Source organism: Euleptes europaea, chromosome 11, assembly GCF_029931775.1.
Source record: "Euleptes europaea isolate rEulEur1 chromosome 11, rEulEur1.hap1, whole genome shotgun sequence".
NCBI lineage: Eukaryota > Metazoa > Chordata > Lepidosauria > Squamata > Sphaerodactylidae > Euleptes > Euleptes europaea.
The window spans coordinates 27,100,743-27,114,592 of NC_079322.1; the positions used below are offsets into that span (position 1 = coordinate 27,100,743).

General features: G+C 41.2%; 1 protein-coding gene across 2 annotated transcripts in view; it reads left to right on the forward strand.

Moving 5' to 3' along the window:
• The window catches only part of MYRIP (myosin VIIA and Rab interacting protein), a 194,163-nt gene that overhangs the window by 139,581 nt on the left and 40,732 nt on the right, over positions 1-13,850 (forward strand). For both annotated transcript variants that reach the window (XM_056857565.1, XM_056857566.1), the window contains exons 4-7: positions 1,485-1,568; positions 3,986-4,083; positions 5,931-6,011; positions 6,898-7,041. In XM_056857565.1, coding sequence (XP_056713543.1) covers positions 1,485-1,568; positions 3,986-4,083; positions 5,931-6,011; positions 6,898-7,041 — 407 coding nt within the window. The remainder of the gene's footprint in view (positions 1-1,484; positions 1,569-3,985; positions 4,084-5,930; positions 6,012-6,897; positions 7,042-13,850) is intronic.

Genomic DNA, 13,850 nt, shown 5'->3' on the forward strand with positions numbered 1-13,850 from the left:
TATAAACTACCACTCTGCCAGCAGAATGTAATTTTTTTAAAATCACATCTTACGCAAGAAGAAGAAGAAAAGAAGAAGAGTTGGTTTTTATACCCCACTTTTCTCTACTGAATGGAGTCTCAAAGCGGCTTACAATCACCTTTCCTTCCCCTCCCCACAACAGAAACCTTGTGAGATACAATAAAAGGAAGCCAAATAAAAAGTTCATCGTTACATTCGCAGCCTTTAGTGGTCAAGTCACAGCTGACTTATGTCGACCCCATAGGGTTTTCAAGGCAAGAGATGCACAAAGGTGGTTTGCAACTGCCTGCCTCTGTGCAAATATTTTCCCCCTCTCTCTCCTCCTGCCTCTGGTTCCCACCAGAGGGGAGAAAAAATGCTGCAGTAAGACCCCAAACTTTATTACACCTTTCTTTAAAATATAATACGTGGCTGTTATGAACTCTTTTCCATGGACAATTTAGATTGGGAGAATAATCCAAAATAATCTCTACAGTAAAAATCCAGAATTTCCTTGTTCTTGTTTGGAGGTTCTAGCAGGGGAGCGCAGCTGTCGTATGCCCTTGACCGAAGCACGGTACACTCCGTCTATCTGGGATGGTCGTCCTGTTCCACCGAGCGCACAGCTTCGGGAGGGACGCACATGGAGCGGTGAGGGAGGTAGGGGACACCCGCCTAGCCAGCCAGATCAGCTGAATCAACCCTGGCGATCAATGGGGTGACAGATGTCGCAGCCAGATCGCCCTCACATGGTACCCTTGTGGGTCAGGGGTCCCCAGGGACATCATGAGTGTTAGAGTGAGGGAGGGGGAATTGGAACCAAACGTTGCTATTGATGGGAGAGATAGAAAATGGTTTTGAGCCTGGAGTGTGCAGGGCTACTTCCTGGTTAGTTAGTGTACTCCCTCCCTTCCCCAACCTGATCAACATGCTGGGAGTAATGGAAGAAAACTGGCTTCTTAACCATATGGATAAGGCTCTATTCCACCCCCCCCCTCAGATATAAGAGTTTATATCAGTTTAGAATAAATATCTCATATCTTTTTTTTTGTCAATGGTAACTTTCATTTTTCTCTTCTCACTGTGCCTGTAAGATAAGTCCTCTTGTTCCCTTTGATACAAAAGCAGGTTTAACTGTCTCACTTTTAATGAAATGGTGCCCTTTAAAATCTAGAATCTGTTTCAAGTCCAGAATGTCATCTTCAAAGCTAGTCTTCTGCACCAGCATTTTGGGAGCAATCTCTCCTTATTGTTAACTTCACAGTCTCTTTTACTTGAACAGACGTTGCCTGAGTACAGGGATTAGCCTGGTGTGAAAGATTTTTCCACTGAAGGAAATATTTCTGAATAAAATCATGGTTTCAAATAGTTTTCTGCTCAATGTCTTTGTATTAAGGACCTCTTTTTTCCGCACTCCCTTCTTTATCCTGATGTTACGTATGACATTAGAAAATGATAATGATCATGATGTTCTTTTTGACCAGACGCCGGAAGTGTCTGTGAAGGAACCATAGAAAATGACGGAAGCATTTGTGGCAGCGATTCTACATTCTACAGGCAGACAGAAGGTAATTCTGTTAGAACTGTATTTATTTATTTTTATCTAGAACTAAGCAGTTACAGATTTATTGCTGAACGAAATAACCAAGACCATAGAAGGGTCTTTCCAAATGACATTGGAGTCTAAAGAAGAACACAAGTTCTTTAATCCTGAGTTTAGATCATGCAGATCCCATCCTCTAAGAGAATTGCTTGCCACTGGCACAAGGAACCTCCCCCTGATATAAGGGCCTGCATCAAGAGGAAGATTCTTTGAACTGGAGAAAAGCCCCATTGTTTGCAAAATGGGCAGGATCCAACCTCAGGATACACATAGCCTATTTGCCTATGGCAAGTAAGAATCGCTTTAAGCAGGGAGGGAAGTTTTTGGATAAGAATGGCTTCTGTTTTTTCCAGGCAAGTGACTTTCATTGGCCTGTGAGGGCAGACAGCCTAGCTAATGTTGGCTAGAAATTGTGGATTTATTTGCAAAGCTCTTGTAATCTCAATATCATTTCTCCCAAATCCTGCAGTGGGTGACTGGATTTTGTGGCTCATTTTGTGGCTGGACAAATTTTAGCCTCTGGTTTGCAGCCAGTTTAGGAGGCATTCACTCACAACCTTTTCAGTCATTTTCTCTGATATATTTTCTCTCATGTGTGAAAGCCTACCAACTAACCACATAATAGTATCTATCTTGCTTGTATCCAGCACTCCTTCCATAATCACATATCTAATTTCCTATTTCTCATCATTTTATCTTCAGATTTTAACCTTGTTCTCAAAAATATAAAATATGGTATCATCTACAGCAGTCTGCTCTAAGTCAACCATTCAGGGAAGGCATTTCTGCCTCTAAATATGATACATTGTTGAATACAGGTGTACACTTTAAAAAAATGTGTTAATTTTGGATCCAGATTTCGGGAAGGGCACAGTTTTAATTGTTCTGAATTTTCTGGAGTGTCCTTACCTTCTGAGAAATCCATTTGGAGTGTTTTTTGAGATCTGGAGATTCTGAGATTCAGGGTCCACCGTTTCCTATAGGGAATGTATTTGGGGGTTTGAGGTGGCTGTTTTTGATCTAAATTGCATCAAATTTGCAAGTAATGCCAGAAGAACAAGATAAACCAGGCCAGATAGCAAAGGTAGGCCCTAATTTTTTTCAAGGAACTCTGAATTTTTCTGAGTCTGGATATCCCTAACCTGACCTGAAAGCCATATTTCTGTATACTCTTGGTCTGGGGATACCTGACTGCAACCTCCTAATGTTGAATTGGGTTTTTCTTCTATTACATCTTCATTTTTTCATAAATTGAGACAGTAATTGTAGAGACATAGAACTGTACTCAAGAAAATTCCTTAGGAAGAGAGAGGACCATATTTTGTATTCAAGTGTACAAATACAAGCCCACCTTTTTGAAGTTTGTCAGCTTGGACAAAATTGCTGCTGGTCTCTTGAAAATATACACAAGCTGAGCCCAATTCTTTCCTATTTGAAGGGATTTAAAGGAGAAAGCAGCACTTTCTATATGCATGTATGCTTCAAAACTGATATGGTATTATGCGTTCAAGCATTTTTGTTATAATAGTTTGTAAGTGGCACATAAGCCTTTTATGCAGGGATGTTTCCCTGCAGTAACCCCTGCTGACTGCTTAGGGGATTCCTTTTGATTAAGCATGACTTTTCCACCTGTCAGGTTGCCTCATGTTTTCCAAATGCTGTTTTAGCCAGAATCTGGAAAATGCAGGCAAAACGCATGGGGATAGCGAGACGACCTCTGATGGGCGTAAAAGGCATGCATAATCAAAAGACAGCATTTGGCGCGGGTGTCCGTGGGGAAACGTCCCTGCATACAAGGCCATAGTCATGTTAGTTATCGTTCCAGAACATCACAAATAAGGTCAGTTTTTCAATATTCTTCTTTATTCATCTTCCCTCATTCAGCTGTATGTAGTTTATCAGAGTAATATCCTCATTACTCTATAAATCCAGATCAATACTGGTGGTGGGTTTTGTTTCTGAAGTCTGAGTATGATATTTATGCATTCAGTATTATTGCACAAAATGTAAAATAAAGAGTGACATTCCCTAGCAGGTTTTGTATGTGATCAAGGACTGATAGATTGATAACTTTAAGTTTGTGAAACTGTTCTCTTCAGGTCATATTGACTAATGCCCAGGGGGCTTTAATAATTTTTTTTGTAAATATATGTATTTTCGGTCTTCCACAAAACATGGCTTGATTTGCTTGAATCAGTGTTCACTGCAAGTAAATTGTACCTTTGGCACGCTGTGATCTCGATTGTGTAATCTGATGCATTTGGCAGGGGGTGGAATGCTATGGATTGTTTGTAGAAAGAGTGTGGTTTTCCCTTCCACCTTAATAATCTAGATACTGCCTTTCATAAACTCTACACATATTTTATTGTACTCTTTGCCTAGGACACAGCATGATGGATACCCTCGCTGTGGCATTGCGTGTCGCAGAAGAAGCCATAGAAGAAGCTATTTCTAAGACAGAGGCATACAGTGATAGCTTGGTAAAAATTTTTTAACGGCAATCATTGTTTTGATCTCTCCCCCCACTTTACATATTTCTCAATAGCTCCTGCTAAATGAGCAGGAAAATGTTCAGAACTTTACCACCTTAATTTACTCCCATCCCATTACTGAACGTCACTGCAACGTCATGTATTTTTTCAAGAATGATTGCAATAGCATATATTTTAGTCTGTACTTTCACACATGCTGAATAATGCACTTTCAATGCACTTTAGCAATCATTTGCAAGTGGATTTTGCTGTTTCACACAGTAAAAAACAGTTGCAAAGTGCATTATAAGTGGATTCAAGGTGCATTCTTCAGCAAGTGTTCAAGTGCCACTAAGGGCCCAATAGCCATGCTTCCCCTTCTCCTTCTTTCCAGTACTACCATTGAGAGCTGATCCCAGTACACCATATTTTCAGGAAAGGTGTGGGTATTGTGACTATACTACTGCTGGCATATCCCCAGTCCTTGGTGGAGGATTTGAGGGTAGCCTCTTGCTAGGACAGCACAGGGTCTGCAGCTCCTGTCACATGAACACATGAAGCTGCCTTATACTGAATCAGACCCTTGGTCCATCAAAGTCAGTATTGTCTACTCAGAGTGGCAGCAGCTCTCCAGGGTCTCGGGCAGAGATCTTTCACATCACCTACTTGCCTAGTCCCTTTAACTGGAGATGCCGGGGATTGAACCTGGGACCTTCTGCACGCCAAGCAGATGCTCTACCTCTGAGTCACAGCCCCTCCCTATGTTGAAACCTCTCCTCCAAGACACTCATAGAAGTCCCAGACCAAGTCCAGGGATGTGCCCAGGAAAACTGTATTGTGTGTAGTTAGGCTCTACAGACAGGGCCGTGGTGTTTCTGGGCTTCAGATATAGTGGGACTATCTCTTATAGGTTTGTCAGTGCTTCACCTTTATTGTAGTGCAATATAGTTGTGAATCAGGTCTAAATGTTTAGGTAAATTTAGAGCTTTATGTTGTATTTTCTTTCATATATATGGATGTGTTGTCAAGTCACAATTGTCTTATGGCAACCCCAGCTAGGGGCTTTCAAGGCAAGTGAGAAGCCGAAGTGGTTTGTCATTGCCTTCCTTTGCAGAGCCTTCCTTGGTGGTCTCCCATCCGAGTACCAACCCTTCTTAGCTTCCAAGTATACCATGTCATCATGTCTCCCATTTTCCTTCATAGATTTCCTTAATAATAATTTTGTACATTTTAAAACGTTTTAATCTATATGGGCTTATATTTGTTTGTTTGTTTTATTTGGTTTCTATCCTGCCCTTTCTCAACCAAAGTCGGGCTTAGGATGGCTAACATCAAGAAATATACAGACATTTATGTTAAATAGCTATTAAAACATACTTAAAAACAGTAACAATTAAAATCTCATCTTAATAAATGGCGCCAGAAAAGAAGTCCCCTCATTGTGTGGGTGATTAGTAGGGGACAGAGGAAACAACAGAGGGTTCAAATCCTTGGAGGGTCCAGCAGGTGATGCCAATTGATGTACAACCATTGCTGTCCTCACCTGTAGGCCTGACTGAACATCTCCATCTCACAGGCCCTACGGAACTAAGCCAAGTCCTGCAGAACCAGAACCCAGGTTTCACCTGTAGGACAAATAGTAGCTTGGCGATGGTGGGGGAGCAGTTAAGGTTAGGAAATGACATCAGGGAAGCAGCTGAATTGCCTCTCTGATGCCAGGTCCCTGAACCGCACTGCTATTGCTCTTTTTAAAAACTGCAGGAGATCTGCTCAGAGATTTCCAGATGGAGCCTCTGCTTTGACTCTTAGCTTATAAGTTAAAAGCGAACGTTTGATGTGCCATTGTCTGTGTGCAGGAGAAACAGAATGAAGCTTGTTATTTACGAGAGCACAAGGAGGAGCTGATAGAAGAGCTGGCCACCACTATTGTCCAGAAGGTATGATTGCTACTAGGTGAAATGCTACTAGGGATTACAATGTTTTTAAAAAGTTAATATTTACTCGGAAGGAACACCCACTGTGCTCAATGGGCTTATCCCTAGATAAATGTGCATAGCTTTACAACCTTGTTATCCTAAACTGGTGTGACACATTTGATTTACATTTTTCTTCACAACTTATGATGCTCGGATGGTAATAAATAAGCACTCTTTTTATTTACACCAAAGATTCTTTACTGTACTGAGTGAGCACTTAAATATGATAATGTTCTATTTAATGAGTGGGGAAAATGGGCAAATATGTATGACGCCTTGATTAAAATTTGGTAGGACTGCTAGGATAGGGCCATACAAAATGGTTGAAAGGCTAGCTGCCTTCCCTAATTTATATCATCAGTTTTCTTCAAGAAAATGTAGTTATTTTTACCTTTTTAAAAATTTCTCCATCAGCTCCACAATGAATAAGACCATGCATCCTGAACAGTTAATATTATTAGCACCTTTTCTCTCTGTGTTTCCCAGAAGCTTCTCTTTGCGTAAGGTAAATTTCAAGTAACCTTTCAGTGCAAGCAAAGTGATAATAATAGAATATTTAGGTCCTTGTAAATTCACTTGCAATTTCTTTACAAATTCTGTGGGCTCAGATAATGCTAGATACGTATGCAGGCTGTCAAAAATCAAGCTGGCTGGAGCCAAAAGTAAAGATAGTTTTAAGATATCTCTTGCACAACCTGATGACACGGCTCTAACAGTGCAACCCTAAAAGCTGTTACATCCTTTCAAGCCCGTTTTAAGCCTCTGTTTAGTATCGCACAGTGAACTATGGCTCCAGTAGTGTCTTTCACTGAGCTTCCCTCCTTGCTTGCTTTTCAAATGGCTACAGATTATAAGAAAGCAGAAAAGCAAAACTGAACAAGCGGACACCAGTTTTGAATGGCCACAGTCCAGAAGCCGCGGCTGGACTGCTGTCTCGGATCAGAGCATGCTGACTTTCCCGGGGAGTCGCAGGGGATCATACTCGTTATGGGTGAGCTACTAAATTTGAGAACCAGAGTTTTCTTGGCTTCGTGAAAACTGATGTATAGAAACAAAGGAGATAAGAATATCAGGTGAAATGCTAAATAATGTAAATATAGGAAACTGTTGGCAAAATCTCCAAGGGGAACACTGTTTTGTGCACAAGACAGTGAGATGTATCGCGATTTTGCTCATAAGCCAGGAGTCAAACCACTTCAGACAATGAAACTGAACAGAGGGAGTGGCAAAAAAGTTGACGCAGGCTGGCAGCCTGTGCTCTTGTATGTATGATTACAGATTTTCTCAGGTAAGCTTCTATTTGACTTTGAGAAAAGCTAGCTTAGTGCACATTTAGAGATGATTTATTGTTGAGTTGTTTCAACCTTCAGTTTAAAATGCTGGCTTTTAAAATGGCTTCTCCGTTCTCCTTCCCCAGGTAAATTTAACACAGTTATAGAGCACCATGTATTTATCATGTTATATTTAAGAAAATTTCCCACATCCCTGGACTTATTTTCTCCAATGCTAGGCAGTTGCAGAAAATCTGACAAATAGCAGTAAAATGAGACATGTTTTAGGAGGAAAAGGGAAAACAAATCTCCATCACTTCTGTGAGCTGTGTTGTTGTTTTTTTAAAAGCTATCCTATATTTCTTCCACAGTATTCAGGTGCCATACAGTTCCCCAGTGGTGTTCCTTCCCGGCATTGGCCAGGACTTGGTCTACTTAGTTTCAGCAAGGTGGAAATATGGTGTGCTATGGATTGATTTATGTCAATGAAGAATAGTGAATTGAGGCTTTTAGGCTCCATCACACGCTGCGTCCACTGACCAACCCTTGCGTCTCCAATGTGTATGTGCTTCAGGTGGATCTTGTATACTGCTGCATTACAACCATGTCACGAAGCAATGATGATCCTACTGGTGTTTCAGTAAGATTACATGGGTGTCATGAGCAAATCATCACTTAAGGTGGACTCATCCTATTGAGCATAATGGGATTAAAGTCAAGATCCATGGCACATTCACTTGGAAGGACGCTTTGTTGATGGTAATGGGATTTATTTTTCAAGCCACACTAAATGTTTGAGTTAAATATTTTTGGCGGGGGGGGGGCTAAATATCCCCCTAATCCTTCCTTTTGTGTTATTTTCATGCAAGTTTGCAGGCCCAGTAGCCTGATGAGTTGGTACCATTAAAAAAAACAAATCTTTGTTTTAATCACTGACTTAACTTTATTTGCGATTAGTGACTGCGACAGACATCCAAATCTTATTGCCGGTGTGTTAGAGCCCTTTTTTTGCCAGATTTAGACCACTGAGTCTCCAAAAAGGCTTAATTTATAGTGCTTCCACTGCTGTCCTGAGGGTACTGGAGGTGGAAAGAAGCTACCGTACTTTTCTTTCTCAAGGAGAAGGGGCTGATACTGGGGAAGATGGCTACCTACAGCAGGCACAAATGAACATTTCCATCCCCCTTTGAGGCCCTCCCTGAATGCTTGCACAAAGGGCCATGATTCTACACCATCCTGATTTCGTTTAGACCACTCATTTCTACATAATGGACCTAATTCACAAAGTACTGTATTGAGTGCTTGTGTGTTCACTTTCAGTGCATGGTTAATCCTCCTTCCTATGACAAAACTGCTTAATATTCTATGGAATAACAGAGAAAATTAGGATGAGCAAGGAATTTATGGGAAATATTTACTTATGGGAAGTTGTCAGAAGATCTCTGTTGTGTTTTGTCACAAATGAATATGACTCAGTGCCTGCTTCTCCTATGCTATCTATTAGTAGTCCCTATTGCTAATGATGTGACTTAACCTAAGAACCTTTAGTTTCTTAGGAAAAACAGAAATGTGTCAATTAGATTAGATGGCAGTTATTGTTTCATTCCTGTACTTTGCATCCAGCTATTAAATGATGTTTGGTTCATCAGGGCATATAACTGCAGCCTTAATTTTGCAATGGGTTGCAGAGTTTATACTGCTTTATAATAGATTTTTTTTAAAAAAAATCTCCATTATTGGTTTTATAAAGCCCTTTGATTAATTCAGTTTATTGTTTTGATGAATATGTTAATCTCTAATGGGTGTGCAAGTCTCTTTATAGACCATACAAACCAATTCTGCTTCAGTAAACACTATTGTATAGGAGCAAGTCTGAATCAGGCACACCATTTAAGTAAACTAGTAAAGGGTGGAAGGTTGTGAAATGGCAGGAACATGGCAAGAAAATCTATAAACAATGTTTGGGGGGGAAATAGGCCAAAACAACAACAAAAACCTAGGCATATTGTCTTATTTCTGGTTCTTAAGCGTCAACATTTATTAGCTTTATTTCTCTGAAATCACATTATCCTAGCATGTCAGACAACTTGAAACTTTAAAGGTCTAAATATTAATCTGTGATGCCAGGAGACTGCCTCATTGAACCACAGTCCTCTGTTGCCTTCCAACACACAAGTCTAAAGGCAGAAATATTTCCCGTCTCCTCCATTTCTTTAAAAGCTGCAAGTCCCAGGAGACCAAAATGACCTTAACTTTCAATACGTTGTCTGTTGCAATGATCCACAGGTTGAGAGTAGGGCCTTTAGACAGAACTTCCAAAGACCCTCAGGAAAAAATAAGGCAAGGCAGTGGAGAGGTGCTCTTGTGTGGCGAGTAAATGTCCCAAAGTCCCAGAGAAAGAAAAGCGGAGTTGGCAGCCTCTGCGTAAGTGGAGAGGATGAGACTGCACAGTTTTGGCTGGCAGTTTTGGCTGGCAGAGCAGCGATAGTTACAGGAGCCAGCACAAAAGATAGTCCAAGAAATAAGTTCCAGGAATTCAGGATGAGTCCAGGATGAGAATCTATGGTTTTCCTGACTCTGACTGAATTAAGGGTGGGGGAGGGACTTTCCAGAAAGGTGACAAAAGCAGATCCAGGCAGGGTGGACAAAAGGGCTGGCAGGGTAAAGACGTCCCCCTTGCCTGGAGCAGGCTGGTAGGCTAGGAGACGTTCAGGGAACGTCTGAATGAAGCCTTTGTCTAGCTTAAGAATCCTGCCTCCATCTTAAGTGGTTCTTCTTCCAACAGAAGAGCCGCTTAAGTTGGAGGAAGGATTCTTGGGCTGAAAGAGCTTCTTCCAGCATAAGGCAGAATGCTGCTTGCTGATTAGAAGGATATATGGACTTGGCTTATGATATGTTTTGAAATGTGATTTGTAAGCCACCTTGAGCCACGATGGCTCGAGATGGAACGTAAACATAAGTATCAACTTGCCGTCTAGCTTACCAGCCATGGAGCCTCAAACCCTGCTGGATTCACTGGATTTAGCATTACTCCCATCCTTAATTGCTCCATTCACCCACTGTAAAAATAACTTCAAAAGTACACCTTGGTTTTTTGCAAAGGGCAACAAGTCAACATTAAGAAACACTTAGCAGCCTCTGGTTGAAAAGAGGCTATATATGTAAGAACAAAATGTTATGTGCTGTTTGCAATGAGAAGTAGATTCTCTTCAAAACTCTCTGCCAACATAAGTGACAAGTACACGCTTCAGAACTGAAACATAATCCCAGCAAGTTCATATTTACTTCTACTTTCACATCTTAATTCACAACCAAACTACTTCACCTTAAGTTAATTAGTGTAGATGATGAACAGTGCAAGAAGTGAAACTCTGTTTAGGATTGCACTGTTCATCATGTGTATTAATCAGCTATGTTTTTGTTGTTAATTGACTTTAGTGACCTTAGAAGGGTGTAAGTAACTCCACACTGCAAATAACTTAGGGAGTAAGACCCATTTTATTCAGTAGTACTCACTCCCAGGAAAGTGTTGTTAGGATGGGACTGTTAATAGCAACTTGCAGTTCAGCATGTAATCTAGAATAGTCATATTAAAATGTCTGATTTTGTGTGTGTTGTTAATTAAGCATTTTTAGGTTTGAATTGAGAGCCATTGTGGTGTAGTGGTTAAGGTGTTGGACTAGGATCTGGGAAACCCAGGATCCAATCCCCACTTTGCCATGTAAACTTGTTGAGGGTGACCTTGGGCCAGTCACACACTCTCAGCCTCGACCCTGGCAATTACTTGGATGGGAGACCTCGAAGGAATACCGGGGTCATGAAGTGGAGGCAGGCAACGGCAATCCACCTCTGAACGTGTCTTACCTTGAAAACCCTACGGAGTTGCCATAAGTCAGTTGTGGCTTGACTCAAAGCATACACACAGTTTGAATTATAACGCCTGCTATCAAATATAAGAGAGAATCTTATTAAAAGAAATGATCTCCCTGCAGAAAGGCAGTACGTATCTGTAACCAGTTAGTTTATAAACTATTTGTTTGTTCCACACATTTATTTCCTATTGGTGAAAATCCATTAGAGGTTTTTCATGAACCCTTTTTAGTCTGCAAATACATACATGTTGAGCATGTTACAAGGACTTCATTAGCATATGAAATTTGAGCTATATTCTTCAGCTGCCTTGACACACCAGTACTTCTAATATCCCTGATATAGCAAACTAATATAGCAAAAGAATTTGTGTTGAATAATAGGCTCATTTACATTAATGGACATTTTAATGCCTTTGGCTGTGGAACTGTAATAAATATAAAACAAAGCTTGCATTCAATAAACTTAACAAAATTGCATACTGAGTTGGAATTTGAACATTTGTAAATGGAAAGTGATATTTCAGTTTTATGTGCAAACTTCAGAAGCAGTTTAAGCTCTGCTTGACTTTTATATAATCAGTTTGAACCAATGTAAGATAAAATGTGACAACATAATGGTACAAAATATATTACAAGCTATAACAATGAACTTTAAAACGGATCTAGTTGCTCTAATGTCTAATACTGCTATAAAAGATTTTGTAGATAAAAATCTTTTTGAAAAAATGAGAATCCCTGTTCTTTGTTAACTGTTAAAACAACGCCTTCAGATCTCTGTTCTTATGTGGACACTGGGTTGGATCCGTCTACCTTTTCTGCTAGTGTAAGAGGGAGGGAGGGCAATCTCACTTGAATGCCTTCCATTCTGCATGGCTTTTTGTCAATTCAAGTCCCATGATCTCTGACAGCATTTCTGGTGGCCAAAGGGGTCTCCCCACTCCTATACATGAGGCCAGCTGGGTGACCTTGGGCTAGTCACAGCTCTTTGAGCTCTCTCAGCCCCATCTACCTCACAAGGTGTCTGTTGTGGGGAAGGTGATTGTAAGCCCGTTTAATTCTCCTTAAAAGGTAGAGAAAATCGGCTTATAAAAACCAACTCTTCTTCTTCTTTTCCCTGTTATGCTTGCAAATGCCGGTAAGACACGATCCATTGCCATTAAAGGGTCAAGGCTGCTGTGGAGGAACTAAGAAATACAAAATTCACAAGGCCCTAGTGGCTCTGGGGGTCTGAGAAGCCAGGTGGTCAGTCGACTTCATTTTGCTTTTGGATAAGAATAAGTGAGCAGCCAGCACAGTGTGTCTTAGTCGGGGACAGATTACATCTTGATGCTTACACAACAGACAGAAGCCTCCCCAGAATCCTTAATCACTTACTTTAATCCTTTGCTCAACATGTCATAGTGTGTTGAATAGAATTCCTAGAGAGGTTTTTTTCCCTTAATCTCTCTGTGTATTTCTGTCATAGTTGATACAAATATTTTTATTTCTTCGATCATTTCCATCTTAATTTTGTGTTTCTTTAAAGATTATTTAAATGTATCAGGTAGATATCCAAAGGACATCTTTGTTTGGGGGGTCCATGGTAGCTCTCAGAAGCCCTGTAAATGAAACATTTTCAACTACTGTTTGGTCAGAAAGGCATGTAGGTTGCAAGAGTTGAACAATGGTTTGTTTGCTTACTTAAATATCTGCACCACTTTATAACCGTACATTAGACCTGAAACCAGATCGAAATCCATCTAGGAATTCAGCTGTACCCATGTGCATCTGGAGAGCTGTCCAGCCACTATTGTCTCAAACGCTTTGTCCTCAAAAAGGTAAATTATAGGCAGGCTTATAGTTGCCCAGGCCACTAGAGACCAATGATGCAGGGGAAAGACCAGTGCTGTTTCCACATGGATGTTTTGCTCCTCCTGGTTTTCTGACTGAGGTACTCTCTTAGGGAGCATCCACAAGGCACTATCTGCTCTGGTTCTGTGTCCCCCCCCCCCTTGCTGTGAACTTGTGTGTGTGTGTGTGTGTAAAGTGCCTTCAAGTCGCAGCCGACTTATGGCGACCCCTTTTGGGGTTTTCATGGCAAGAGACTAACAGAGGTGGTTTGCCAGTGCCTTCCTCTGCACAGCAACCCTGGTATTCCTTGGTGGTCTCCCATCCAAATACTAAGCAGGGCTGACCCTGCTTAGCTTCTGAGATCTGACTAGATCAGGCTAGCCTGGGCCATCCTGTGATATTACGCCTGGTTTAATACAACGTTTTGGAAAGATCACACCTTCGGACGTGTAGACAGGAAAGTGTGGATTTTTGGGGGGCCCACCCAAATCAGTGCCTTTTTCCTTATCTGGTCCCCCCCAGCCCCCCCCCACATGACCATGGCATTGGGCAGGTACCCCTGGCCCCCATGGACTCTTAGTTGCAGGGATTCTGCATGTTCTCACCTCTCAGTGGTGTGGGGGGAATGAGGAGGGCGGGTGCTGCCTTCCCACTTCCATGTGGGGGAGCACTTTAGGTACCTTTGCCTAGGTACCTTTGCAAAGTCCTCGGGCCAGCCCTGATTGCTACCATGTACTTGTTCCCAGCCTTATTTATTTTATATATAACTCTACCTTTTTGGATGCAGTGTTATTAAGCAGGTACTCCTGTGTGGATTACAACATATA